Source organism: Podarcis muralis, chromosome 8 (genome assembly GCF_964188315.1).
Source record: "Podarcis muralis chromosome 8, rPodMur119.hap1.1, whole genome shotgun sequence".
Taxonomy (NCBI): Eukaryota; Metazoa; Chordata; class Lepidosauria; order Squamata; family Lacertidae; genus Podarcis; species Podarcis muralis.
In genome coordinates, this window is record NC_135662.1 from 15,369,384 (window position 1) to 15,396,439 (window position 27,056).

General features: G+C 45.4%; 1 protein-coding gene and 1 non-coding gene across 2 annotated transcripts in view; both read left to right on the top strand.

Moving 5' to 3' along the window:
• The window catches only part of SNTB1 (syntrophin beta 1), a 108,744-nt gene that overhangs the window by 49,707 nt on the left and 31,981 nt on the right, over window positions 1–27,056 (top strand). Inside the window, exon 2 of the mRNA XM_077932750.1 lies at window positions 19,355–19,571. Within this exon, the coding sequence (XP_077788876.1) occupies window positions 19,355–19,571 (217 nt within the window). The remainder of the gene's footprint in view (window positions 1–19,354; window positions 19,572–27,056) is intronic.
• Window positions 93–170, top strand: TRNAQ-CUG (transfer RNA glutamine (anticodon CUG)). The gene has a single exon. It is a non-coding gene; the product is annotated as a tRNA-Gln (tRNA).

Genomic DNA, 27,056 nt, shown 5'->3' on the forward strand with positions numbered 1-27,056 from the left:
ATGCTTCTGAAAATCAGTTGCTGGAAATGGAAGGAAGGCAGAGTGCTCTTGGACAAGATGGGCCATTGGGCAGATCCAGCAGGCCACTTCTCACCCAGCTGGGATAGCTCAGTTGGTAGAGCATGAGACTCTGAATCTCAAGGTTGTGAGTTTGAGTCTCATGTTGGGCAAAAAATCCCTGCATTGCAGGGGGCTGGACACCTTGTGGTCCCTTCCAGATCTACAGCTTTATGATTTTATGTTCCTAAATCTAGCCTTGCTTTGGTAGCCAGCCAGAATTTGGTTTTGCCACGAGCCTCCTCTCTCCACTCTTCTGAGGGTCTTCTGAGATTACCGTATTTTCCACCCCATAGGACGCACCTGACCATAAGACACACCTAGTTTTTAGAGGAGGAAAACAAGAAAAAAAATATTCTGCGCAGAGCTTGTAAGCGGCTCTCGCTTTTTTTGCTTTAAAGCAAGCAACGTGAGAGCCGCTTACATGGCTTCTGTCCCGCTTTGGGCAGCTCTCACTTTGCTTGCCCATCCCTCCTCCCACCTTGCTCTACAGTGAGGCAGGAGGAGGGGCAGACGGGAGCCATGGCTCCCATCCGTCCCTCCTCCTGCCTCACTGGAAAGCCAGCAGAGTAAGAGCCACTGGCATGCTCTCCCTGACTCTTGCTTTAAAGCAAGAAAATCAAGAGCTGCGCAGAGCGTGTCAGCAGCTCTTGCTCTGCTGGCTTCACAGTGAGCGACAGACGGGAGCCATGGCTCCGACTGCGGAGACATCCCTCAGCTCACGACTGCAGCGGCAGCCGAGGGATCCCTCTGCCGTCCAGTGCATTCACCCCATAAGACGCGCAGACATTTCCCCTTACTTTTTAGGAGGGAAAACGTGCGAAAAATACGGTACTCTGAACTTGATTCCCTGCACGACTAGTGTTGAGGTTACCCTGCCTTCTTCAACAGCTGTGGAAAGAGGGCAGGAGATTATCTGTTTACAATTTATTTGCAAATATTCAATAAACCATTTCCATTCTTTTATAAAAAGTTTGTTGATTTCTTATTCTTCCAGTAAGTTTTGCCATTTCTGCATATTCCATAAGTTTTTGTATCCATTCTTCGTTTGTTGGGACTTCTGCCTCTTTCCATTTTTGATCTTGATTTGGAGTCCAGGACACCCTTTATGGTCCTTTCTAACTCTGACTTTTGAACCAAAGGCAGAACTCAGCTTACATTAGTAAAGAAAAAGCGCTTTAAATGTGTTATAACACGGCGACACCAGAGTTCCGTCTTTCGCCAATGTTATTTCCCATTATGAGGTTTACAACACGCTTTTCCTGAAACTTTTGTGTGTGTGTGTGTGTGTGTGTCTAGATCCAGCTGTAGTACAATCAGCAGTATAAAGAGACAAAGCTTTTCAAAGAACATGACACTTTGGGCTACAGAAGTGCGAGTCACATGCTTGTTTGCTAACCCCACATGCAAACATTCCCTGCACATAGAAGAGTAGCATGTCAAGGTGACTGGCGCGCTAATTTTCTATGTGCAGGGAGGGGTTTTTTTCCCCCCTCAAGAGGGTAAACCTGGCATTCAAACAAGCAGCCCTGTAGTGTGCAGCACACTTTAGGAAAAACCTTTATTAGTGTTTGGTTCTCCTGTTTACTGATCCTGGCTTTCTGTATTCTTTGCTGGGAAAATGCACTAAGGTTTCTCCCATGGAACGCAAGAAGCAGAACTATCGGTTTAACCTTACCATAATAGCAAGATAAGAACACCAATTTGGGAAGGACAGGTGTTAAAAGGACTGCGCCGGCAACGGTTATCTGATAAGAGGCAGTGACTCAGGAAGATGAATTGTCTGGAAAGTGCAGTATCGTTTTTTCAGAACTCAGTGGAAGCATATAAAACGATTCCCAGCGGGCGAGAGTCAACATCCTGGGGCAGAGTAACACGTCCTGGCAGAATCGGGGAATTTTTTAAAAGTGAAATATAATCGTTTAAATCAAGCGTGCAAAATTTGCCTTGCTGAATAAACGGAGTACTTTTCTTTTTTGCCTGCAAGCTGTTAGGAACTTACGGAATGCCCTTACACGGAGTCAGACCATTGGCCCATCTACCTCAGAGTCGAGGACCCTCCACCCGCATAGGATTATAATAAGACACGCAGACATGTTATTTTAGGTTAATGGGCAAAATTAGGCCACAACTTTTATTGGTTACAGCGTGTGAGTAGTATTGGCTTAGGCATTGGATGAAACAGCGATACAGGATACAATGTTTAGGTGGAATCTTCTTTCTTGTAGCGGACACGGAGCAATGGATCCAAACTACAAGAAAGAAGATTCCACCTAAACATTAGGAAGAACTTCCTGACAGTAAGAGCTGTTCGACAGTGGAATTTGCTGCCAAGGAGTGTGGTGGAGTCTCCTTCTTTGGAGGTCTTTAAGCAGAGGCTTGACAACCATATGTCAGGAGTGCTCTGGTGGTGTTTCCTGCTTGGCAGGGGGTTGGACTCGATGGCCCTTGTGGTCTCTTCCAACTCTATGATTCTATGACTCCACCCCGCTCAGCAGTGAGTCTTTTCAGGGTTAACAACCAATGGGAGGAGCTTGTTGATGCAAATACAACTGGAAGCTCCCTCATGACGTCACCGGGGGTCGTGCCATGGCCCTAGCCACCAGCAGGGCGTTGGACAGGATCCACGACTGCTGGATTCCTTTAACGGAATACCCAAAAGAGGAGGGGTAGATGATGGCGCATACCCAATCCTCCAACACAGCACACATATTCCAATGCCTAACTGCCACCCGAGCCAAAAGGCTCGCTGCCAATACCCTCACAGCTGGAACCAATTCCTAATACTTCTGATGATGTCTGCCAACCACACATCATTTCCTTGATCAGAAAGATGGACGCCATCGTCACGGAACAAAAACACATCGCTGAATCGGATGTCAGGGTGTGCAGTCAGATGGCCATTCATATATAGCAGCTTGCGGGCCACCGCAACAGGAACAGGAACAGAATGAGAGAAGAAGGCTGCCGCGGCTGTTTAAATGCATTTAGCCCCGCCCACCAGCCAGCCCTATTGGTTGGCTGGGAGACTTGGCCGCGGCAGCAGAACCAATCAGGAGTCTCCTCCTGCTCACAACCCCTCCCCTCTGGGAGGAGGAGAGGCTTTGTCAACACTGACTGACAGCATCTCTGCATGGTTTCAGGCAGGGGACATTCCCAGCCCTATGCAGTGATACTGTGACTTGAACTTGGGACCATCTGCATGCAAAGCAGATGGTTTCCCTAATCGTCTGGTTGGTTGGACTGAGGCAATAATTATCCCAATCTATAAAAAAGGACCCATGACAGACCCGGCGAGTTATAGACCAATCAGCCTTCTGCCTATACCCAGCAAACTATATGCCAAACATCTTTATACCAAGCTAACTAGCTGGCTGGAAACTGAAGCTATTCTAGCGGAAGAGCAAGCGGGTTTCAGGCAAGGCAGATCCACCATAGACCATTGCTTCACCCTAGCCTATTTAATTGACAAATATGCCAAAAAATCCCGTGGGGTGTTATATGCAGCCTTTATCGATCTAAAGGCTGCTTTCGATTCAATTCCACGTGTAAGACTCTGGGATAAATTGAGCACATCAAGTATAGACAAAAGACTATTATTTCTGATCAGCTGTCTATATAAAGACACGGTGCTGCATGTAAGAACTTCGTTAAATGGCCATCTTATAGGACCAGTTCCTGTCAGTAAGGGGGTCAAGCAAGGTTGCATCCTGGCCCCAGTTCTATTCAACATCTACATCAATGATATGGTTAACTGTTTGTCATCTCCGGACTTCCACGCCCCCAAACTGGCTGACAAAGCAATATCAGTGCTTTTGTACGCTGACGATGCGATACTCCTATCTCGAACAAGAATAGGCTTAAATAGGCTTATAGGTGAATTCTCAGCATACTGTAGGAGAGAGCAACTTGCAATAAACTATCAGAAAACCAAAATTATGGTTTTTGCAAGGAAACACAGACAGTATAGCTGGAGGATGGATAACCAGACAATTGAACAAGTCAAAGCCTTCAAATATCTGGGTATCGTTTTCCAGTCGACCGGGTCCTGGGATGTCCATCAAAAATGTGCCAAAGAAAAAGCAGCTCAAAGTATCAAGATGCTGTCCCGCTTCTTCTACACGAAGGGGGGCAGATACATCCCAGCAGCCCTTGAAGTTTTTCAAGCAAAACCTCTGGCACAGTTACTGTACGGGGCGCAAATCTGGACGGGGAACCACTGCTCCAGTCTTGAAACTGTCCAGTCTAAATTTCTAAGGCAGATATTCGGCGTCCCCTCCTGTGTTCCAAACGCAGCATTACGACTCGAGGCCTGCCTTCCATCTGTGGAAACTCTGACCTGGCAGAGAACATTCAACTATTGGCTTCGTCTTAATCTGAATCCACCTGGTCTACTGCCTCTAGTGATGCAAGACCCTCACAAAAGCAAGTGGTTCAAAACTGTGCATCAAAAACTCCTTACATGCGGTCTACACTCACAGTCCCTACTATCAATGGGCCTCACTAAAGCAAAGAGTCTAATAGGCCAGCGCCTGAAAGACATTGAACGACAAAACAACCTGACTATCGTAAAGAAACTGTGCCCATGGTATACCTACTTTCCCCCTTCTCATTTTGACTCTCCAGCTTCATATTTGTCTAAACTAACCATCCCAAAATACAGACGTGCCTTTACATTGGCTAGATGGGATGTTCTTCCCTCTGCTGTACTCGAAGGTCGTTACCAAAAGACTCCATTTGAAAAACGACTCTGCCCATGTGGAGATGGTAACACGGAAACAGTGTCCCACGTCCTTCTTTCTTGCCCCCTTTACAAAGACCTAAGGAATGAGATTATTACCCCACTCATTCTCTCCAACCCCGGCCGTTCACCAGACATTACACTGTATTTTCTATTATCTGATACGGATAGTCAGATAACAGAGAAGGTCGCGAGGTACATCGAGAGAGCCGCGAAATTGAGGGCCACCATCTGAGTGACAGACTTGTTCACCCGACGGACCTCCTTTTGCCTGTTCTTTTTTTCCTTTTATCCCTATTTTCACTTTTAACTCTTGTACAGCTGTGGCCTGTTGGCTTTGCTAATAAAGTTTTGATTTGATAATCGTCTGGAAGCCAGGATGCGCTTCTAGTTCTCCTGAACACCAAACTTTGCAGCTGAAGCTCTAGGTGCTAGTCATACAACTACATTCCCCTCGTGATTTAAACCGTGGTTAGAGAAAGTGTGTTCTCCTTCATGGAGAGCACGTCTTGCGGTGGGGGCCGCCAGGACACTCCAAAGTTGGGGGCGAGCTAATTGATCGTTGGCCACTGATGCGATTGGGGCTTCCCTTGTTGTTGGGAAGAAGTTAATGTTGCCATTTGTTGATTGACAGCCAAAAATGCTAAATCTCTTTGCACGAGGCTAGGGCTTCCTCTTTTCGCCCGTGCATCAGATTGCCCGTCCCTCCATCCCTAGAATAGGGTTGTTCGCTTTGACCTTGCTATGCCTGTCATGGGGTCGTCTGCTCTTGGGGCAGGGGCCCGGTAGGAATTTTGTCCATCTGGCAGACTGGCTGGTGCCATTTGGTTTTTGCCTACTGCGTAGCAAATCGTCACAACTTGTAAGGTTGCGGTTAGGCATTGGTTTATGGTTTGGTTGGTTGAGGGGCATGGATTGGCTGTGCCTGCCCCTCTAATGCTGCTGCTGCAAGGGATTCTGTTAAAGGAATCGGGGCTAACTATTGCTTGTCCACTCTGTCAAGGGGTCTCAGGTCATAGCAATGAGCTCCTGGTTGCATTTGGGGAGTGCTGAGGGCAGGTTCCCTGCTCGGTCGCTACCCCCAAGTGTATTCTCCTTTTCTGACTTTCGCATCGTGCGGAATGTCAGTCTGTCCCCCATGATGGGGGCAGATAGTCGCAACCAATGCCTAAGCAACCACTCACATTTTTGTATTTTAATAAAGTTGTGGCCAAAATTATGCCAAAAACCTTAAACAAAAAATTCTGTGTGATGTGTGAGTTCTTGGGGTGGCCCTGGGGACCTCGACACGCAAACATTCTGGTGTCTTTGCTGCAAGCTGCTTCACACCTGTGAGTCATCCCTTGATTGAAGTGGGAGTTAAGTGCACAAGTTGCGTGTGCAAACCACATAAGGTAAAGTAAAGGTACCCCTGCCCGTACGGGCCAGTCTTGACAGACTCTAGGGTTGTGCGCCCATCTCACTTAAGAGGCCGGGGGCCAGCGCTGTCCGCAGACACTTCCGGGTCACGTGGCCAGCGTGACAAAGCTGCATCTGGCGAGCCAGCGCAGCACACAGAAACGCTGTTTACCTTCCCGCCGGTAAGCGGTCCCTATTTATCTACTTGCACCCGGGGGTGCTTTCGAACTGCTAGGTTGGCAGGCATTGGGACCGAACAACGGGAGCGCACCCCGCCGCGGGGATTCGAACCGCCAACCTTTCGATCGGCAAGCCCTAGGCGCTGAGGCTTTTACCCACAGCACCACCCGCGTCCCACGGCAAACCACATATCTAAATATAAAAACTTTATTGGTTTTGGTGTGATTCACTCCTGCCTCACTTTGTCTGGATTACAGTCCGTCTTAGAAACTCGGATATGCAAACTAGCCACACCTTAAAGCGAGGTTGCAGTCGCCACAACAGAATCATAGATAAATCATAGAATTATAGAGTTGGAAAGGGACCCTGAGGATCATGGGTCATCTAGTCCAGCCCCCTGCAATGCAGGAATTTGCAACTGTCCCATACGGGGATTGAACTTGCTACCTTGGCATTTTTCTCGGTGTTTCGATTTCTGGGAATGGAGTTGATAGATGACCTAACCTGGGGAGAAAACAGCAAAGAGCTGATGAAGAGAGCACAGCAGAGGTTATATTTTCTGAGACTCCTCCAGAAAAACAATCTCTCAAAGGACCTGTTGATGGCATTTTACCATTGTACTGTGGAGAGTGTATTAACTTATGGTCTGTGTGTGTGGTTTGGGAGCTGCACGGTCAGGGAAAAAACAATGCTGTCCAGGGTTGTAAAGACTGCAGAGAGAATAAGTGGGTGCACTCTTCCCACCTTGGATCAAATCTATGCTTCCAGGTACCGTAAGAAAGCTGCAGACATAGAGCAGGATAGTACGTACCCCAGCTTCTTTCAGCTTCTGCCTTCTGGAAGAAGGTACAGGGTTATAAAGACTAGGACTAGCCGCCTGAGAAACAGTTTCTAGCCAAATGCGATTTTGGTTTTAAATGCAGTGTAAGGTAGTCTCTATGGGAGTATATTGTATTTAATTATGGGGTATCAGAGTTTTTAGGTGGTTAACCAGGCTGGGATAGCTGGCTTGTTGGTTTTTGAATGTCTGATGTAGATTTTTTCAATTTCATTGTTCTGTATGGGACAATGACAATAAAGAGTATCGTATCGTATCATCGTATCAGTGTCTATGTGCCATTTTCCCCACGGGATATTACTACTACTATTACTCTTACTATTATTTCTTCTATACTGCTTTTATATTTTAAATTAAAAAAAACTCAGAGCAGTTTACAACACATTAAAACATCAAATCAAACACTTGGAGAAGGGTCTGGAATATTTTCCTTGAAGCTAGAATTTGTTTTATTCTGGATTTGATGTTTTAATGCAGGCATGTCCAACTCCCAGGCAGTGATCTACCCATTAGAGTGAGCTTGGGGGGGGGGGGGGGGAGGAATACCCAAAGTTGTTGAGCTTTTATTGGGGCTTCACCGAAGTTGTTGAGGTTGTTGGGGCAATCACTCAGGATCACACGATCCAGCAATCGACTGGTTGGACATGCCTGTTTTAAATGTGTTGTTGTGAACCGTTTTGAGATTTCCCCCCTCCCTTAAAAATATAAAGCAGTATAGAAATGGAATGAAAAATAATAATAGCAACAACAGATCTCACGAGGGAGGGGTGGGAATGGCTCCTAGACATTTTGTGGTGGCGACTGTAACCTGTGGTTTAAGGTGCTGTTTGGCGTTTAGCTTATATATCTGAGTTTCTAACACTGGGAGCAGCCAGGGAACTTGTGTGTGTGTTTGTGTTTGCATGCAGGTGAGTGAGATCTGAGAAACTGCAGATGAGAGACATTATAAATGTTAAATTGTTTATCTCGCTGTGACATTTGCAGAAAAGGTAGGACTTCGTTGTCCTTTAAAAACCAGGAGACAAATTGACAGTGGCAAGGACCCTAAAGGCCAGCTTGCTGATGGCAACTAGCACTGTGTTTGTTTTATTTCTGTTGTCCTTTCCTAGATGACAAGGCTTCGGAGAGGATTGGGGCTGATATATAAGGCATTATACATCCAGGTGTATAATGGAATCATAGAAAAGTCTCTTGCTCTACCAACTAAGCTATCTCATTCCTTAATAGTCAATGAGAGCAGTGCAATCTAAAGTATTACACACACACACGCTCTCTCTCTCTGTCTATAATAATAATATAATAATAATTTATTATTTATACCCCACCCATCTAGCTGGGCTTCCCCAGCCACTCTGGGCGGCTTCCAAAAAAATATATTAAAATACTGTAATACATCAAACATTAAAAGCTTCCCTAAACAGGGCTGCCTTCAGATGTCTTCTAAAAGTCTGGTAGTTGTTGTTCTCTTTGACATCTGGTGGGAGGGCATTCCACAGGGAGGGCGCCACTACCGAGAAGGCCCTCTGCCTGGTTCCCTGTAACTGGTTCCCTGTAACTATCTGTCTTTCTCTGGTTCATGCTCAGATGGTGAATGTGCTGGACAGAGTTGGTGCCCCAAGTTCATAGGATTTGAAGGGTCTCCAAGGGTCATATAGTCCAACCCCCCCCCAAAGCACTAATAGGTGCTGGACACCAGAGAGAGAGAGAGAGAGAGAGAGAGAGAGAGAGAGAGAGAGAGATTAAAGTAAGCAACAACACAAACTTCTCCCTGCAGGTTCACCATCTTTTAAAAAACGAGACAAAAGGTCAGGGAAGTTGGAGAATAAGGACAAACTCCAGATAGCTTCCCAGCTAAATTTTTAAACTTCTTGTTAATGTACTTTTGGGTGGACTCAAGGCTTGTGGAATCTGCCTTGTTTTGGGGTGGTTTTTTACACTATACAGTAGAGAGAGAGAGAGAGCGAGAGCGCACAAGGTAGCATCTTGTGTTGTTAATGCTGAGAGTAGACCCCTTGAAATTAATGGACCTGTGTATCTACTCTGAGGATGACAAACACTGAATACAGCCCAAAATGTCTTCCCCGCCTTCGCCATTAGGTCCCCCGGCAGGTTGCAGCAACAGAATAGACAATTATAAAAAGATGGATTAAAGAGTCGCAATTATAAAACAAGTAAAACCGTTCCAAATGGAGCAGAACAGCATAAAATCAGCAACAGAGGTGGGTCACACAGAAACAAAAATACCTTAATTCTCAAATACCCATGGGTAAGTGGTGTGTTTTCAGCATGGGGCGGAAGCTATACAATGAAGATGCTAGATTCATGTATTTGGGGGTGCGTGAGAGTCTTCCACAATCTAGAGCAAGGTTTCCCCCAAAAAGGATCTCCAGCTGTTTTTGGACTACAGTTCCCATCACCCTGGACCATTTGTCTTGCTAGCTAGGGATGATGGGAGTTGTAGTCCAAACACAGCTGGAGACCTATTTTTTGGGAAGCCCTGATCTAGAGGTTGCCACAAAGATAGACCTCTTCCAGGCCTCCTTTCCCAAACGTCTGAGGGAACCTGGTTCAAAAGATGTACAAGTCAAAGAACTATGAGTCCAGGAATTTGCTTTGAGCACCAGAACTGAACTGGAGGACACAGAGAAATGCACGACTTTTAGCTCCTCTCCAGCTAAAGACATGGGAATCAGAAATCTTTGCACATCAGACAGAGATCTACCAGTAAATTAAATTAACTTGCAGTTCTCTGATTACCGGCATTATTCTGACGGTATTTGAAGAGTGGGCCTCTGTTCCTAGTCCTCAGTATGTTCAGGCAAGAGATTCCGAACGAATAATGACACTTGCCAGCTCATGCCGTACGGATGTAACGATAAGGGTTATCTGCAAGTTATGTAAGTATTCCTAACACCAGGGCTAATTGAGATAAACGGTGATTGTTAGAAGGTAAGACAAATACTGTCTCGTTGCCAAGAACATGTGACATACAGGCGCCTCCGTTCTCCCATTTGCTCACTCATATAATCCCGATAAATGGTCTTACGGCAAAGCGAAAACCGGTGGAGGGACAAAGGGTTATCATATGACAGCAGGGCCCAAGAATCAGGAACAACTTCAGTAAAACACCCAGATTACATAATGTGTTTCCAGACAATGAAAAAAACCTGCCTAGACATATTAAGCAATTTCCCCCCCCCCCCCTAGGGGAAAAGTCGTTGCAGTCCAAAATGCAGCAATTGGAAAGATCCTGTTGAGTGAGCCATGCAAATGCCCAGAAATGGTGCACCGACAGGAAATGTGTCACAATCCAAGTTTGAACAAGGAAACTGGCCTCCAATCAGAGGCCATTTTGGCTTGTGTGCACATGTGGATTTTAGAGTGAGTGTTGTTGGCGTCATCTCCTCTGATCACTCCCCCCCCCCTCCCCAAATCAGGTCACCCAAGGAAACACACATGCACAAATACCACTTTTCCAAGGGATCTGGGTAAAAGGTAGCTCCGGTAGAACACATCTGAGCTTTGAAAAAGCACACAGATCCGAAAGAGGAAGCGGGAAAGAGTTTCGCTCATCCAACTTCCTCTTTCAGCTCTCCACACTTTTTACTGAGACCTTGGGGTCATCGTTAATAGCTCAGTGAAAATGCCAGGAAAGGAATTGATAGTGAAACTGCCAATATCTTTTTTTATATATACATTTTTATTGATTTCATCATATAACATATCCGTTCCAACAGTCAAACAACATAACTTCTCATGTCATACAATATTTTAGACTTCCGTCAACACCTCTGATGATTTTCCGTTCTTTATCACTTATTCCTAATTTCTGTATTACGTCTAATTATCCTTAACTAATAAATCTCTTCATAGTATTTCTTGCAATATTTCAAATAATCCACTTACAAAACTTCTTGCAGTCCTACTAGCATAATCTGTTCATCACAATTACTTTTCAGATAGTTCATATATTTACTCCAGTCTTCTAAGAATCTCTGATCCTGCAGGTTTCAAATCCTTCCTGTTAATTTATCTAATTCTGTGTAGTCCATCAACTTCATCCTACATTCTTCTTTCGTCGGTAATTCTTCTTGCTTCCATTTTTGTGCCAGTAATATTCTTGCTGCTGTCATTGCATATAAAAACAATTCACAGTCCTGTCTATTAATATCATCTCCTACATTGCCAAGTAAAAATGATTCTGGTTTCTTAATAAATGTATGTTTCAACATCTTTTTCATCTCATTATAAATCATTTCCCAGAAGTTTTTCATTTTTTAAAATTCCCACCACATGTGATAAAAAGTTCCTTCCTTTTCTTTAGTGAAACTGCCAATATCATAATGCCATTGTACAAATCTATGGCACAACCGCATTTGGAGTACCGTGTAAAGTTCTGGTTGCCTCACCTCAAAATGGATATTGTAGAGTTGGAAAAGGTTCAGAAAATGGCGACCAAAATGCTCGATTTATAAATCACAGCAATTTTGGGTCCTTTAGAATTCCCAGGCAACTCTGGGTACCTTCTGCCAGTCTGCTTGTTTATTTTGAGAAGTGACTCGTCTGCTCGCTGTTCATTTGTACAGCTTTCAACGTATCATAACCCAATTTGCATGGTGGTTTCTGAAGACCAAGGAGCAGGTTTGGGTCTGTGTTTGTATACAGTTGAATGCCATTTTAAATTAAGATGGCGGATGGATAGCTCATTTGGTAGTGCAGAAGACTCCTAATCTCAGGTTTGCGGGTTCAAGTCCCATGTTGGACAAAAAGATTCCTCCATTGCAGGGGATGGGACTAGATGACTCTTGGGGTCCAACTCTGCAATTCTATGCTTCTGTGGAGCCTTTCAAAACTACACTGATTTTAATCATTGATTAGGAACTGAGTGAATCATTTGCTTTCTTAGGATTCCTAAGCTATGCTGGGTATGAGACTGCTAGTACATTTAAGCATGGGAAAGTGAAGTCAATGTTCAGTGGGATGAAATTTGGGCCAAATACATTATTAGTCTATATACAAATATTTGTCAATGAGCTTTCGTTTTTATGACCCTACCAAAGTGAAGGATCCTTTGTTGAGATGGGGTATGGTGAACGGCATTCATCTCAATATGTAGTAGAAGCATCCTGTAGCTTTCATTATTTTGTAGCATTATAAACCAAGTTCCTTGTTGTGTAAACTTACAGTGGTACCTCGGGTTAAGTACTTAATTCGTTCCGGAGGTCCGTTCTTAACCTGAAGCTGTTCTTAACCTGAAGCACCACTTTAGCTAATGGGGCCTCTTCCTGCCGCCGCGCTGCCGGTGTACAATTTCTGTTCTCAACCTGAAGCAAAGTTCTTAACCTGAATCACTATTTCTGGGTTAGCTGAGTCTGTAACCTGAAGCGTATGTAACCTGAGGTACCACTGTATTGAACTACTTTCATCCTTCAGTGCTACGTTAGTGATTCATGGTCCCTCTCGCCCTCTTATACTTTCTCTTCTATCTTACCTGAATTGATTTTTCAAAACTATTTTGGCTATGCTGGCAGGGGCTGATGGGAGTTAAGAATCTAGTAACATCTGGAAAGACGGAGGTTGCCTACCAACTTGGGAATGAAATATTCAAAGGTAGGGGGGTCCAAATGCTCAACATGAAACGCAATGAAATATTTCAACTGTAGGAAGCATAAATTACTTTGCAGCCAAGAAAGATTCTGAATTTATGGCTAGGTACCCACGAACAGAAAACTTCTTTTTAAAGTATTTTGGGAGAAGAAGTTTGTCTTGTTTCGCAACTCCTGGCATTCCCTGCCATGCTGCTCTGCAAATATTTGAGATTCACTCAAACATACTGAAAGCGCTATGCCTGAACTCCTGGTATGTGGCATTTCTGCGCCGTAAAGGGCAAGTCCCTTGTGAATTATCAAGTTGCTCATCTGACTTGGTAAAACAGAAATAGGTTTTATGTAGTGAGGGAAAGGAGAGCACCGGAGGTCTCTCTGCTACCCAGTATTGGGGCCTTGGGGTGGGGGGCAGCTTTGGAAAGGTGGCTGCATGTTTTGCCCTCCGTAAACCCTTGTTAAACCTGGGACGTGGGTGGCGCTGTGGGTTAAACCACAGAGCCTAGGACTTGCCGATCAGAAGGTCGGCGGTTCGAATCCCCGTGATGGGGTGGGCTCCCGTTGCTCAGTTCCAGCTCCTGCCAACCTAGCAGTTCAAAAGCATGTCAGAGTGCAAGTAGATAAATAGGTACCGCTCCGGCGGGAAGGTAAAGGGCGTTTCTGTGCGCTGCTCTGGTTCGCCAGAAGCAGCTTAGTCATGCTGGCCACATGACCCAGAAGCTGTACGCCGGCTCCCTCGGCCAATAAAGCGAGATGAGCTCCACAACCCCAGAGTCGGCCACGACTGGACCTAATGGTCAGGGTTCCCTTTACCTTTAAACCCTTGTTGCTTCTTTCTCAGGCTTCTGTGAATTTCTGCCATGTACCAGAGAGACCATTGGAGGAGATCCTAAATGTATAGGCTTTAATACTGGGGGTGGGGGTGGGGTTAACAATATGTGCTTCCCCCACTCAGCAATATGTGACAGGTTACAGAGCCTCCATGTTCAGGGGTAGTCTACCTGGTGCCGGGTCCTAAGCTACTGAACAGGGTTGGCTCACCTGTTTTGGCCCAAAGGTTGCACTGAGGGCGTACGTACCGATGGTGGGCATCGACTATTGCTGGAAGCATGATGCTTGACGAAACACGCCCTGATCCAGTCGGTTCTGATGGGATTCTGGCATTCTGCAGGCTCAAGATGATCATCCATACCAAGTTTTTTGCTTGAGGAGGTTGTGGCCACCATCATTCATAGAGAACAGCCTTTACCAAAGGTGTCATGGTTCTTTGAAGACGCACGAACTCAGGACGAAAGGGTGAAACGTGCTAAGAGAAAGGCACGCTTGGCAAACCCTCACCGTAATCAACTCCCGTCCGTAAACCTATTCCCCACTGTGGAAAGACGTGTGGATCCAGAATTAGCCTCCACAGTCACTTACAGACACACTGTTAAAACTGTGTTTATGGAAGACAATCTTATTCGGCTACGAGTGATCGCCGAAGAATAAGGATCTCAATAGGCGACTGCTGCCAAACGATGACTTCCTTTAAGCCGGGCTGATGGCTTTTAATCAGATCTTTGATTGATAATATTCTGTTTACATAGACAGCTCCAACTGGAGATGCTGGGGGATTGATCCTGACCTTCTACATGCAAAGCAGTTGTCCCACCTCTCAGCTACAGGCCCTCCCCAGCCAATGAACTGTGGTCCCTTTTGTTGCTGCTTTTTGCTAACCTGCACGAGTCATAAGACACTCCAGAAGCTCCTTAGTCTGATATATTTGATCAAATTTGCCGTGTTGACTTCCCTTCGTTGGACGCATGCTTTTCTTCTTTGCTTCCGCCCCCCCCCGCCTCCCCAAATGTCATCTGCGAATAGTAACAAAGGATTAATTGTGGAAATGTATTGGGGGCTTGGCAGGATTGCGCACAAATGAAGTGCTCTTTTGAAACAACGGCTCTGCCTTGCCTTGCAAAGCAAGGAACAATCGCTGAGCCCTCGGCAAGTGCCAGAGGATTAATTTGTTCAACTGCCGCTTCCTCGTTTCCTGTCATTTTCGGCGTGGAGGGTGAAAGTACCGGCAGTGGGGATGAGGAAGGAACTGAGCATTGGAATTTTAATTGCTTGACCGCAATATTATTGTTAATTTTTTTTTGTAATTTTCCATACACAAAGAGACCATGGATTATTAATTAGTATGAGATGATTAGAGCCTCTGCCTGAAAGGGGTTGTGGGGTCAGCGATGTGAGTTTTTTAGATGTCGCTTTTAGCCTGCATTTGTCTGTAAGCTTCAGATCAGGGAGAAACTGAGAAACTGAGGAAGTATTTGGAACCCAGATATGTAAACTAATCTCCAAAGTGCACCTTAAAACTATGTTGCAGTCGCTGCAACAATAATCTCTAGATGCCTTTTTTGCAATTAAATTTATTTTTTATTATTTGTTACATTTCTATTCCACTTTTTATTTTAAAGAAAAAAACACTTCAAAGCAGTTTACAACTTATTAAAACATCAAATAAAACCATCCAGAATAAAACAAATTCAAGCTTCAAGAAAAAATATTTCAGGTCCTTCTCTAAGTGACCTTTTGCTTTTGCCATGTTTGTTTACCAACTTAATTTATAGAGCTGCCCCATTGCAGGAGTGCTCCAGGAAGCCAGGGTGGTGTAGTGGTTAGAGTGTCGGACTAGAAGCTGGGAGATCAGGGTTCAAATCCCCCACTCAGTCATGAAGCTCACTGGCCATAGCCTCTTAGTCTGCTTCACAAGGTCGTTTTAGGGATTCACGGAGGAATGGGGGTGAACCATAGACTCCTTGGAGAAAAAGGTGGAATATAAATGCAGTAAATAATGTCTTCTGCTTACTTGCTTAAGAAAGTAAGCCGGCCAGATGCAGATGCCCAGAGATCTCCATCTGGTTGCAAGTGGAGCCACACAAGTCGCAAAACGCGCCTGGCTAATTTCTAACACTGGTTAGGTCTAACCAACCTTGGTGCCCTCCAGATGTTTCTGGAGTACACCTCTTGCACAACTCCATGCTGGCTGGGGGAATTTGTAGTCCAAAACCCCCCAAAACCAATGGGGCACCAGGACTGGCAAAGGCTGTGCTAAATCGCAGCTTATTACAAATGATGACCCAATATCCATACAGAGACAAAACAGAGACTGAGGCAGAGTGGGCATTTCCTAATACAGTGGTACTTCTGGTTATGAACTTAATTCGTTTCGGAGGTCCGTTCTTAACCTGAAACGTTTCTTAACCTGAGGTACCACTTTAGCTAATGGGGCCTCCCTCATCCTGAGGTAAAGTTCTTAACCAATGTACTACTTCCGGGTTAGCGGAGTCTGTAACCTGAAGTGTTTGTAACCTGAGGTACCACTGTATGGTTGGTGTAAGAGATGGATCCTGCCCGCTTGATAAACTTTATTGAACTTCTTTGAAAGCCACAATGCATCCTGTTCTGACCAGGACAAGAGGCCAGCTAATATGAAACTGAAACGTGGCCATCAATACCTGTCTGCATGTGGGATTTGTAATACAGAATTTGGCCTTTTAAAGCAGGAAGTGCAAGGAGGGAGGGCAATCGGGGCTTCTCATAACCAACCTCCCAGCCTTGCACCTTCAGATGGGCTGTAAAAATGCAAAGTTCATACGACAGATGTCATCATTATTTGCTGCTCTTTCATGATTTTGACCCATCTGGAATTTGGAGACACCAGACTCACTCTGGTGTATCATGCTTCATGTGTAAGACCAAAACGTCCTTTTACCAGGTGTGCAATCATAGCTTCCAACACATCGAAGGCAAAAATGATCTTCTGGGACGCCATCTTCCTGTTATTTTCTGACAAGAGGACGGCCATTTTGGGCACTGTGATCTCACACAATTTCTCACCGTGATCCCCTCCCTTTGAAAAAAGCATTTTATCAGGCACAGTGCCCAAAAACACGTGTTTTGGGGCACCATGCAAGATCACAGCCCCCCCAGTACTTTTTCGGGGTGAAATCGGAGCATGAAATCACATGAGAGCACGGCACCCAAAATGGCTGCCATCTTCTCATGAGAAAAAAATGGGATGCCCTTCTTTTTTCCAGGACACTTTCGGGCTATGGTGTAGCATAAAGCATTTAAAGCCATAGGTAGATATAGAAGCTTCAAGTTCAGAGAGGCAGTTGGAGTACAATGAATAAAAATAGCTTTATAGAAAATCAGGTTGCTTGGACTTCAAATCATAAAAGAAACAGGAATGTATTTCTGAAAAATTCTGTACTCTTCGGGAAGATGTTAGGATCATTCACTGCTGGCTACTGCCAGGTCTTCAGAGTCTGAAAAGGCTTGAAGGTATTTATAGGAATACTAGGAATATGTGCTGGAGCTGTCAGACAGTAAAAGCAGATATGGCCCCTATTTTCTGGTTTTGTCCCAAAATAAGATATTTGGTATAGACATCATAAACAAAATTGAAATTATAACAGGTTATCAATTATTATTAGACCCCTTGATTGTATTGTCCAGTTTTGTAAAGCACTCAGTGTTAACTGAAGGCATCACAATGTGAACACATCTCTTAACTGCTTCTCAAATGTTGATTACTGCAAATTGGAAGAAAATAAGAACTCCCAACAATTGATGACTGGATTGTGCACTTATGAGAAATTGTACATGTTTAAATTGACAAATATAGTAAGGATGAAGGAAAGAAGGCAGCAGAATAATATTTTAATAGAGAAATAGAGTAGTTATGTGATATATCGGAGCAACAGAACTCCAGAAAATGCACAACCCTATGCACTATTGGAATTGTGGTAGCCCAATTCAATTGATTTCATGTTAAAACGTGGTTATTCAAATTTGCACTCCTCTGAATTTTGCGTTGTGGTTTTCCTGCCCAAAAAAGTATATAATCTAAGCGCACACAAAAATCAATACATTAGTGATTAGTAGCATACAAAAATGTATCATATTCAAGGGAATGGCTCGCAAAAAAAAAAAAAAAGCCTATTATTGAGCAAAATGTCACCAAAAAAATCCATGCCAGTTTTCATGCAGGCTTTGCTTTTTAAAAAAATAAATAAATTGCAAATTGATGTTCAGTTGGGACATGCTGCATTTAAGAATTGAGAAATGAGAAACAGAAGCTGGGACTTGGCAGGGCGAAGTGGAGGGATGTTTTACTCTTGTTGACAATGTCCTGGGAACTGCATTCACATCTGAATGTTCCAGCCTGTTGTTTAGTTTTCAGTCTGAGTTGCTCTCTCTGGCTTTGGTCTCCCATCTCATCCCCTCTTCTGCATTTTAAAGAGCTTAGCTCAAGTTGCTCCACAAAGCATTAAGCTTTGCAAGGCCAGAAGTAGGTCTGCCTTGTAGTTGCATGGTGACTGTTCTTAAGAACGGTCAAAGCATGTCCGGCTTTGATTGACTTGTAGGAAAAGCGATTCTTGCCTCTTTAAAACTGTTGCTAAGTTGACACAATGTAAAAACAATTAGCAAACTGAGTTTGGTGTATGTATGTTGGTGCATAATGTTAACTCTGGACGTTTGTCTTCAATTCTGACCAAACTATGCTTCCTAGAGCAAAATATACACAGGAGGCTACAAGCAAACAAACAGCCTCCTGTGTTTATTTTGATCTAGGAGGCATAGTTCAAGTACAGTCATACCTTGGTTGTCGAACGCCTTGGTACTCGTATGTTTTGGCTCCCGAACAATCAAAACCCAGAAGTGTTCTGGGTTTTTGAACTTTTTTTGGAAGCTGAATGTCCGACGGGGCTTCCGCAGCTTCCGATTGGCTGCAGGAGCTTCCCACAGCCAATCAGAAGCTGCGCTTTGGTTGCCGTATGCTTTGGAAGTTGAACGGACTTCCAGAACGGATTCCGTTTGATCTCCGAGGTACGACTGTACAGTGGTACCTCGGGTTAACTACTTAATTCGTTCCGGAGGTCCGTACTTAACCTGAAACTGTTCTTAACCTGAAGCACCACTTTAGCTAATGGGGCCTCCTGCTGCCGTGCCGCCAGAGCACGATTTCTGTTCTCATCCTGAAGCAAAGTTCTTAACCTGAGGCACTATTTCTGGGTTAGCGGGGTCTGTAACCTGAAGCGTATGTAACCCAAGGTACCACTGTATACACTTCCAGAGTTATTTCTGGTAAATGAGCCACCATAGCTGCTAGAGAGGGATGTGACAATTTGTGTCTCTCGGGCTTTTTAGACTCTTCTGCCCATGTACTATCTGAAACGAAAGGGACACATGGGTTGCCAGATGCGAAATGTATTGGTTATTTTCAGGTCTCCTACTCCACTCTATGTCATGGTGCGCTCCTTGTCAAGTGTGCCTTAACGTTTGTCTCGACTGAGATGAATTTGACCCTGAATGTTGGGTGAGGAAGTATCTTGAGGGGCTAAACAGAGGAGGGTCATCCAGGCCAATGGAGGCAGCAGGGCACCACATGAGTTACTCATGGTCTAGTGCTTCAGCAAAGGTGTGTTTGGCTCTCGGAACATTTTTTCGCTTACTTACCCTTCATTCTTCTCCTTTGCTTCTTTGCTACAGTGAAGTACATGAGGGAAGCCACCCCCTATGTCAAGAAAGGGTCTCCGGTTTCCGAAATTGGCTGGGAGACCCCCCCACCCGAATCTCCGCGGCTGGGGAACGCGTCCACCGACCCCCTGTCTCAGCTGTCCCTCTCCATCCACAGAGACAAGAAGACGATCCCGCTCAAAATGTGCTACGTTACACGGAACATGGCCGTGTCGGACCCGGAAAACAGGTAATGGGGGTTGCCGGGGAAGTTGGCGGGGCAGGGGGAAGGTGTTTGACCTTTTGGAGAGGGGGAGATAATATGCACTTACGCAAAATCGACAGATCAAAAGAAGCACCAACCTCTTCAACCGGGGGCTGAGCCGCACTTCTGTTTGTTCTATGGTTTATTACATTTGTCTTTTGATTTCTAGTCATAGGTCTGAGAGGGTTTAGTTCCGTCCCGCTGCTTTCTTTGGGAAAGCCCGCAATGTACTGCTGAATCGGAATGAAGGTCAATGCGCAAGAAACGCGATTGACATTTTTTCTGATTCAGTGGTAAGCAGTGGGTTTTCCGGGGGGGAAATTCATGGAACAAAAGAAGAACCTCTTGGACCCACGACTAGAATTCATGGGATAAACAGAAGTTTGGATGATCCCTATATAAAATAATAATAATAATAATAATAATAATAATAATAATAATAATAATAATACATATGCATATACATATACATATACATATACATATACATATACATATACATATACATATACATGCATGGGACGCGGGTGGCGCTGTGGGTAAAACCTCAGCACCTAGGACTTGCCGATCGCATGGTCGGCGGTTCGAATCCCCGCTGCGGGGTGCGCTCCCGCTGCTCGGTCCCAGCGCCTGCCAACCTAGTAGTTCGAAAGCACCCCCGGGTGCAAGTAGATAAATAGGGACCGCTTACCAGCAGGAAGGTAAACGGCGTTTCCGTGTGCTGCGCTGGCTCGCCAGATGCAGCTTGTCACGCTGGCCACGTGACCCGGAAGTGTCTGCGGACAGCGCTGGCCCCCGGCCTCTTGAGTGAGATGGGCGCACAACCCTAGAGTCTGTCAAGACTGGCCCGTACGGGCAGGGGTACCTTTACCTTTTATACATATACATATACATATACATATACATATACATATACATATACATATACACTTACAAATCATTACACCATTATTATTATTATTATTATTATTATTATTATTATTATTATTATTATTTAATACTAATACTACTACTAATAATAATATCTGTGTGTGTGTCCAGAATTCATAGAAAGTCAGGTATATCCAAATCAACCTTATGGAATGTATATGTGGCTCTACAAATACTCCATTTTGAATATTAATTTTTAATTAGCTGATTTATTGATACTAAGAAAGACAACTACTTAGTCTAGACAAAGAAACAAAGTACAACAAATCATAGAATCGTAGAGTTGGAAGGGAACCCTGTGGTCATCTAGTCCAACCCCCTGCGATGCAGGAATCTCAGCCAAAGCATCCATGACAGATGACCATCTGGTTGGCCGCTATGAGAACAGGATGCTGGACTCAATGGGCAACTTACCTGATCCAGCCGGCTGTTCTTGCTCACACGTGGAAGTCTATACACCAGATCTTTGTTCTAGGCCAGGCATCCCCAACCTTCAGCCCTCCAGATGTTTTGGACTACAATTCCCATCATCCCTGACCACTGGTCCTGTTAGCTAGGGATCATGGGAGTTGTAGGCCAAAACATCTGGAGGGCCGCAGGTTGGGGATGCCAGTTCTAGGCCTTATATAAGAATTCACACAATTCTAGTGTGCTAACGAGTGGGTGTGATTTCTGCTGACTGAAGTGATTCAGATGAACACATTTTACCAGATTATCTTAATTGGGTGAAAATTCCCATGTTGTCATCCTGTAACAACCCCACTGTTCAGGAATCTCTTGGGTGTTCTGCAAAGACTTTGCCATGCAACAGGTTTGGCAAGCTTTTTTTTTTTTGGCTCAGATCGGGAAAGAGTACGAGCAAATATACCGTACATCTTAAAACTATCCCTAGCCTTTTCAAAGCTGGGCAACTTTCTTATGACTCACTGAAGGATGCTTCCAACATCCCTTTTTTCTTACACAGATAATATTTCTAAGTGGGGTCAGGGGCAGGGAGAATGCATGCCACAGCTACATCATCATGCAACCGTGCTTGTTTCACTATGAACGCATAAGAGGATCTCTGCTGGTTCGGAAAAAAAAGACCACGTAGAGCAGCCTTCAGCTCTCACAGTGATCATGAGAAACCCACAGAGAACACAAGCATATCTGGTACATTTACAGGGAATATAGTTTACCCAGCCCTGCCTTATCCCCAGAAGCACCACACCCAAAGCCTAATACAGTGGCACCTCGGGTTAAGAACTTAATTCATTCTGGAGGTCCGTTCTTAACCTGAAACTGTTCTTAACCTGAGGTACAACTTTAGCTAATGGGGCCTCCCGCTGCCGCCGCGCCACCACTGCATGATTTCTGTTCTCATCCTGAAGCAAAGTTCTTAACCCGAGGTACTATTTCTGGGTTAGCGGAGTCTGTAACCTGAAGCGTCTGTAACCTGAGGTACCACTGTAATGGTACCCATGATGCTCCTATAAATCACCTGACTGGGTCATACTTGAAGCTTCTCCAGGCCAGCTGATCTGCTGTTGAAATTGTTTGACGCTGCTGTAGATCATAGGCCAGCTGATTGCTTGGTGTTGCCGTGGGTCAGCTACCTACATTACCGCATTACAAGAGAATTCTGGAAAGAAAGAACGTTACGTTTTAGGCAAATTCCTTTTCTATGCAGTGAAACTAGCCGTTTGTGCAGTGCATTGCGCTTCCGGCAATGAAGCCTGCATTCAGCAAACTGGCTGAGCCGGGAAGATGCCACGGCATGATTGCAAACATTCCAACTGCATGTGGAAGGACGTTGCTAACATTAAGTTTGGGAGGAGAGGATTGCGCTGTGTTGTATGGAAGTGGTGGTGGGGGTTGAGACAGGAGCAGGTGGTTAAAGGAATTCGCGGATGGGGAGAAAGAACGTGATGGGGTAAAAAGCAAGGATCTGAAGCAGGAGTAGGAAACCTAAGGCTCATGGGCCACAAGCGGCCCACGGGGGTCGTTTAACCGGCCCCCGAGCTGCCCCTGAACCGAGATGCCCGCTTGGCGAGTCCCTGCGCGCTGCACTAAATTTCTGCGGTGCCAGAAATCACGTCTGTGCAGATGCTGGAAATCGTGGCCGTGCGAGCGCATGCGCGATCCGGCCAACGGAGGGATCTCCCCTGGAGTGAACTGGCCCAGGCGAGGTAAACCTTGCCAACCCCTGATCTGAAGCAACAATGGGTGATGGAGAAATGGAAGATGGATCAGGAGCTAAAACTGAAGGTGGTTTGCAAGAGAATCTCTCATCTAGAGCTTTGAGACAGGAATAGGGTACCTCTAGAAAGGAAATGGGAAAGGGGAGAAGGCCCTAGGGCAGGCATAGGCAAACTCGGCCCTCCAGATGTTTTGGGACTACAACTTCCATCATCCCTGACCACTGGTCCTGTTAGCTAGGGATGATGGGAGTTGTAGTCCCAAAACATCTGGAGGGCCGAGTTTTGCCTATGCCTGCCCTAGGGTTACAAGATGTAGAGTCTTGATAAGGCAGAGGGGCTAAAATCCTCGTATTATTTTGAATCGCCTTGGCTTGGGAACCTTCTGCTCACAAGGGAAGTGAGAAAGGCAGAACAGCACACGGGACTTCCATGGTCCTTTGCTTCCTGGCACTAAAAATAGGGCGAGCTTGTTGGTCCCTATTTTAAACATATGTGGAACCAGCTGCACCCCAGCACAGGGCAGCTCAATGCCATTGTCTCTCTCGCAGTTGCTAACCAAAAAGAAATGAAAGAAACCAATGAAGTCAGGGGAAGGAGAATATTCACACCCCCCCCATTTCACATCAATGAGCTTTTTGTTCCTACCCAGTACAGAGGCTTTTAAAGAAATTGGCTGCAAGTTCGTTGGCTTTCAACACTTCTCACTCTGAAGGGGGCTTGAAAGCTGAAGTTTTTCAAGTTTAGGGAGAGGGCTAGGAGCATGGAAAGCAGCCGTTCTCATGACTTCGACAGCGGAATAGCTGGATCTCTCAAATCCTTGCAGAAATCCTTGGCTCAGCTGCGGCCACGTCCACACCCTAAATTTAAAACACTGTGATACCACTTTAAACAGCTATCTCCCCCCACCCCACCCCCAAAAAAACCCAAACCTAGAAACTATGGTTTGCGGGAAGAAATGGAGGCAGTGAGAAATTTTACTTTCTTGGGCTCCATGATCACTGCAGATGGTGACAGCAGTCACGAAATTAAAAGACACCTGCTTCTTGGGAGAAAAGCGATGACAGCATCTTAAAAAGCAGAGAAATCACCTTGCCAACAAAGGTCCGTATAGTTAAAGCTATGGTTTTCCCAGTAGTGATGTATGGAAGTGAGAGCTGGACCATAAAGAAGACTGATCACCGAAGAATTGATGCTTTTGAATTATGGTGCTGGAGGAGACTCTTGAGAGTCCCATGGACTGCAAGAAGAACAAACCTCTCCATTCTGAAGGAAATCAGTCCTGAGTGCTCACTGGAAGGACAGATCCTGTAGCTGAGGCCCCAATACTTTGGTCACCTCATGAGAAGAGAAGACTCCCTGGCAAAGACCCTGATGTTGGGAAAGATGGAGGGCACAAGGAGAAGGGGACGACAGAGGATGAAATGGTTGGACAGTGTTCTTGAAGCTACCAGCATGAGTTTGACCAAACTGCGGGAGGCAGTGGAAGACAGGAGTGCCTGGCGTGCTCTGGTCCATGGGGTCACGAAGAGTCGGACACAATTAAATGACTAAACAACAACAAAAAGGATGCTGTGAATTGTCAACAGCCCCTTACTCCCCTCACAGAGCTACAGTTGCCAGAGTGGTTTGATAATCAGCCTCTCTTCTGAGAATTGTCCTTACCTGGCCGTTTGCTCCATCCACTGCGTTGGCAAGAACCTCAGAGACTAATTGGATTACAATAAATTGAGGATGGTGCCCTCTTCCTCCAATCCATCATTGATGCTATTGCCATGAATGGAGCCAGGCCTCGGTTCTTGGGGCTTCAAAACGGACCATGACTTTCAGACCCTGGGGAAAGAGAGCTTCAATCTCGCTCAGGTGTGAGACAATGCTCTGTTTCAGATACAGCTCACACCATCACGAATAACCTTTGCTATCTGCAGGAAACGAGTAGTTTTGAGTCTCCCACACATTAAAAGAGGGTTTATCAGTTCTTGTGGCATTTATTTCCTGTGGAAACTCTGAGCTCTCAGTTGACGTTCTCCAGTCAACATCAGACACGGTGTGAAACCTTGCTGTGTCCTGTATTCCCCCAAATGAGTCGGGAGAAGGTCTTGCGAAAACACTTTAAGAGACCCCCGCAGCTTCTGTAGCTCCTCCAGCCCAAATCAAAACATAACTGCAGCTTATGCGATGTCAACCAGTCTAGTTAAAATATTGGCAACTCCATTGTCGGTGGAGATTGATGGATGAAATCATTTTCTGTTCCAAGGCTTCAGCAGAGCCGCATTTGGGTTAGGTCAGCAGTTCTCAACCTGTGGGTCCCCAGATGTTGTTGGACTACAACTCCCATCATCCCTGAGCTCTGGCCTTGCTAGCTAGGGGTGATGGGAGTTGTAGTTCAACATCATCTGGGAACCCACAGGTTGAGAAAGGCTGGGTTAGGATCTCTCCCTAATCCATTACTTCTCTGCTTCCTCTCTTTCCTTGGGGGCATGAGGAATCATCGCAGCAAGACCCCGTCTGCACTCTGATACCACTTTAAACACCCCTTGCTTCCCCTAAAGAATCCTGGGAGCTGTAGTTTGCTAAGGGTCCTGAGAGTTGTTAGGAGACCTCTGTTCCTGTCACAGAACTATAATTCCCAAAGTTCCCTGGGGGGACAGGGATTGACGGTTTAGCCATTCTGGAAATTGTAGTTCTGTGGGAGAAATTGGATTGGGGCTAGGTTATCTCTTGGCAACTCTCAGAACAAAGTACAGTTCCCAGAAGTCTTTGGGGGAAGCCATAAAAGTGGTATGATACTGCTTTAAATGTGAAGTGTAGATGGGGCCTAAAATATAGGATGTTGAATTGCATAGCATTTCATCACCACAGACACACACATACAGTCCAGACAATTCCTGTAAGACAAAAGTTGGCATCCTGTGGCCTTTTGTGGGGGGAGTCTCCCCGCAGCCCCCCAGTGATGTCTGATCCAGCAGAGGACTTCTTATGTTCATAAGGAATCTGTCCAATTTCAAGCCTCAATCCTTACAGGGTTGTTGTTTTTTAAGACCCTATACATGCCTCCCCTTGCAGAATGTGGCTTGTTTCCTCTATTCAGTTATCAGATAGTACCTTTTTGGACATTTTGCCTTAGGGAAAGGAAGGTAGAATAATAGGAAAGATATTCAAGTCTCTGCTTCAGATGTTCTGCTCAGGGAGCGTATAGAAGAGGAACCCACCCAGGGAAATCTCAAATATTGGAATCAAAACAAATGGTTTGTACAAGCGATGCAAATCTGCTGCTTAATCTGCATAATGTTCCTGGCACGGAGTTTGGGTTTTCGTCTTGCGTCAATATCCCTGAGCATACCTCGCTGCTCCGATGAGAAGTGCTCTGCTATTTTAGAACGCAGCCCATGACATGGTCATGCTCTCTAGCAAAGTAACTTGGCCATCCATGCCCATAAAAGCAAAATCAGCCGGCTGACAGAGCCTATACACTTCAGCTATGTGCATAATAATACGTCTGGAAATCGTCTTTGATACAACTTTGAAGTACAGCTTGCATCCATATACGGAAGTAGGGAGGTTTTAAAAAACCTAAAGTTGACCGTGGTGCAGCCATGGTATGAAATGACGTTTTAAAACCTAAATATTGTTTGTGTGTTTGTGTGTTGGAGCAATCCTGTGTGCAAGGAGCTGGTCCAAAGCAAGAAGGTGTAAATTAAGCCAGCGAAAAGTTAACCCTGGATTGAAAACCCATTCTGCAGTGGGGCTGTTGCCGCTGCTCTACACGAACATTGACAAGAGGGAAAGCAAGCATTGACCAAGCATTGACAAAGTGCCCTTTGTCAAGTTGAAGCTGAATTGATTTAGGATTCAGCCTAAGCTGCCCCCCTTTCTGATCCTACACCCCTTTTTTTGGTGCTTACATTGGCTGAGCTGGGATGAGCAACTTATGTTGGCTTCTCTTTGGCTGAGTCAGGCTTGGGGACTTGAGATTTCTGAGCCTGGAGGAGCAAGAATCAGCTGGCGCAGTCGGAGATCCGCTGCATCCTCAGCTGGTCATCCCAGCAGATTTTGCCATGGGATCGCCCCCTTTGTGCGTGCGAGTGTTGGGGTGAGGCTTGGGAGCTGCAGTGAGCATGGCTGGAGATGGGCTTCCTTAAAGGGACCCCTGGACGATTAAGTCCAGTCAAAGGCGACTATGGGGTTGCGGCGCTCATCTCACTTTCAGGCTGAGGGAGCTGGCGCTTGTCCACAGACAGCTTTCTAGATCATGTGGCCAGCATGACTAAACCGCTTCTGGAGCAACGGGGCACCGTGGCGGAAACCAGAGTGAACAGAAACTCTGTTTACCTTCCCGCCGCAGGGGTACCTATTTATCTAC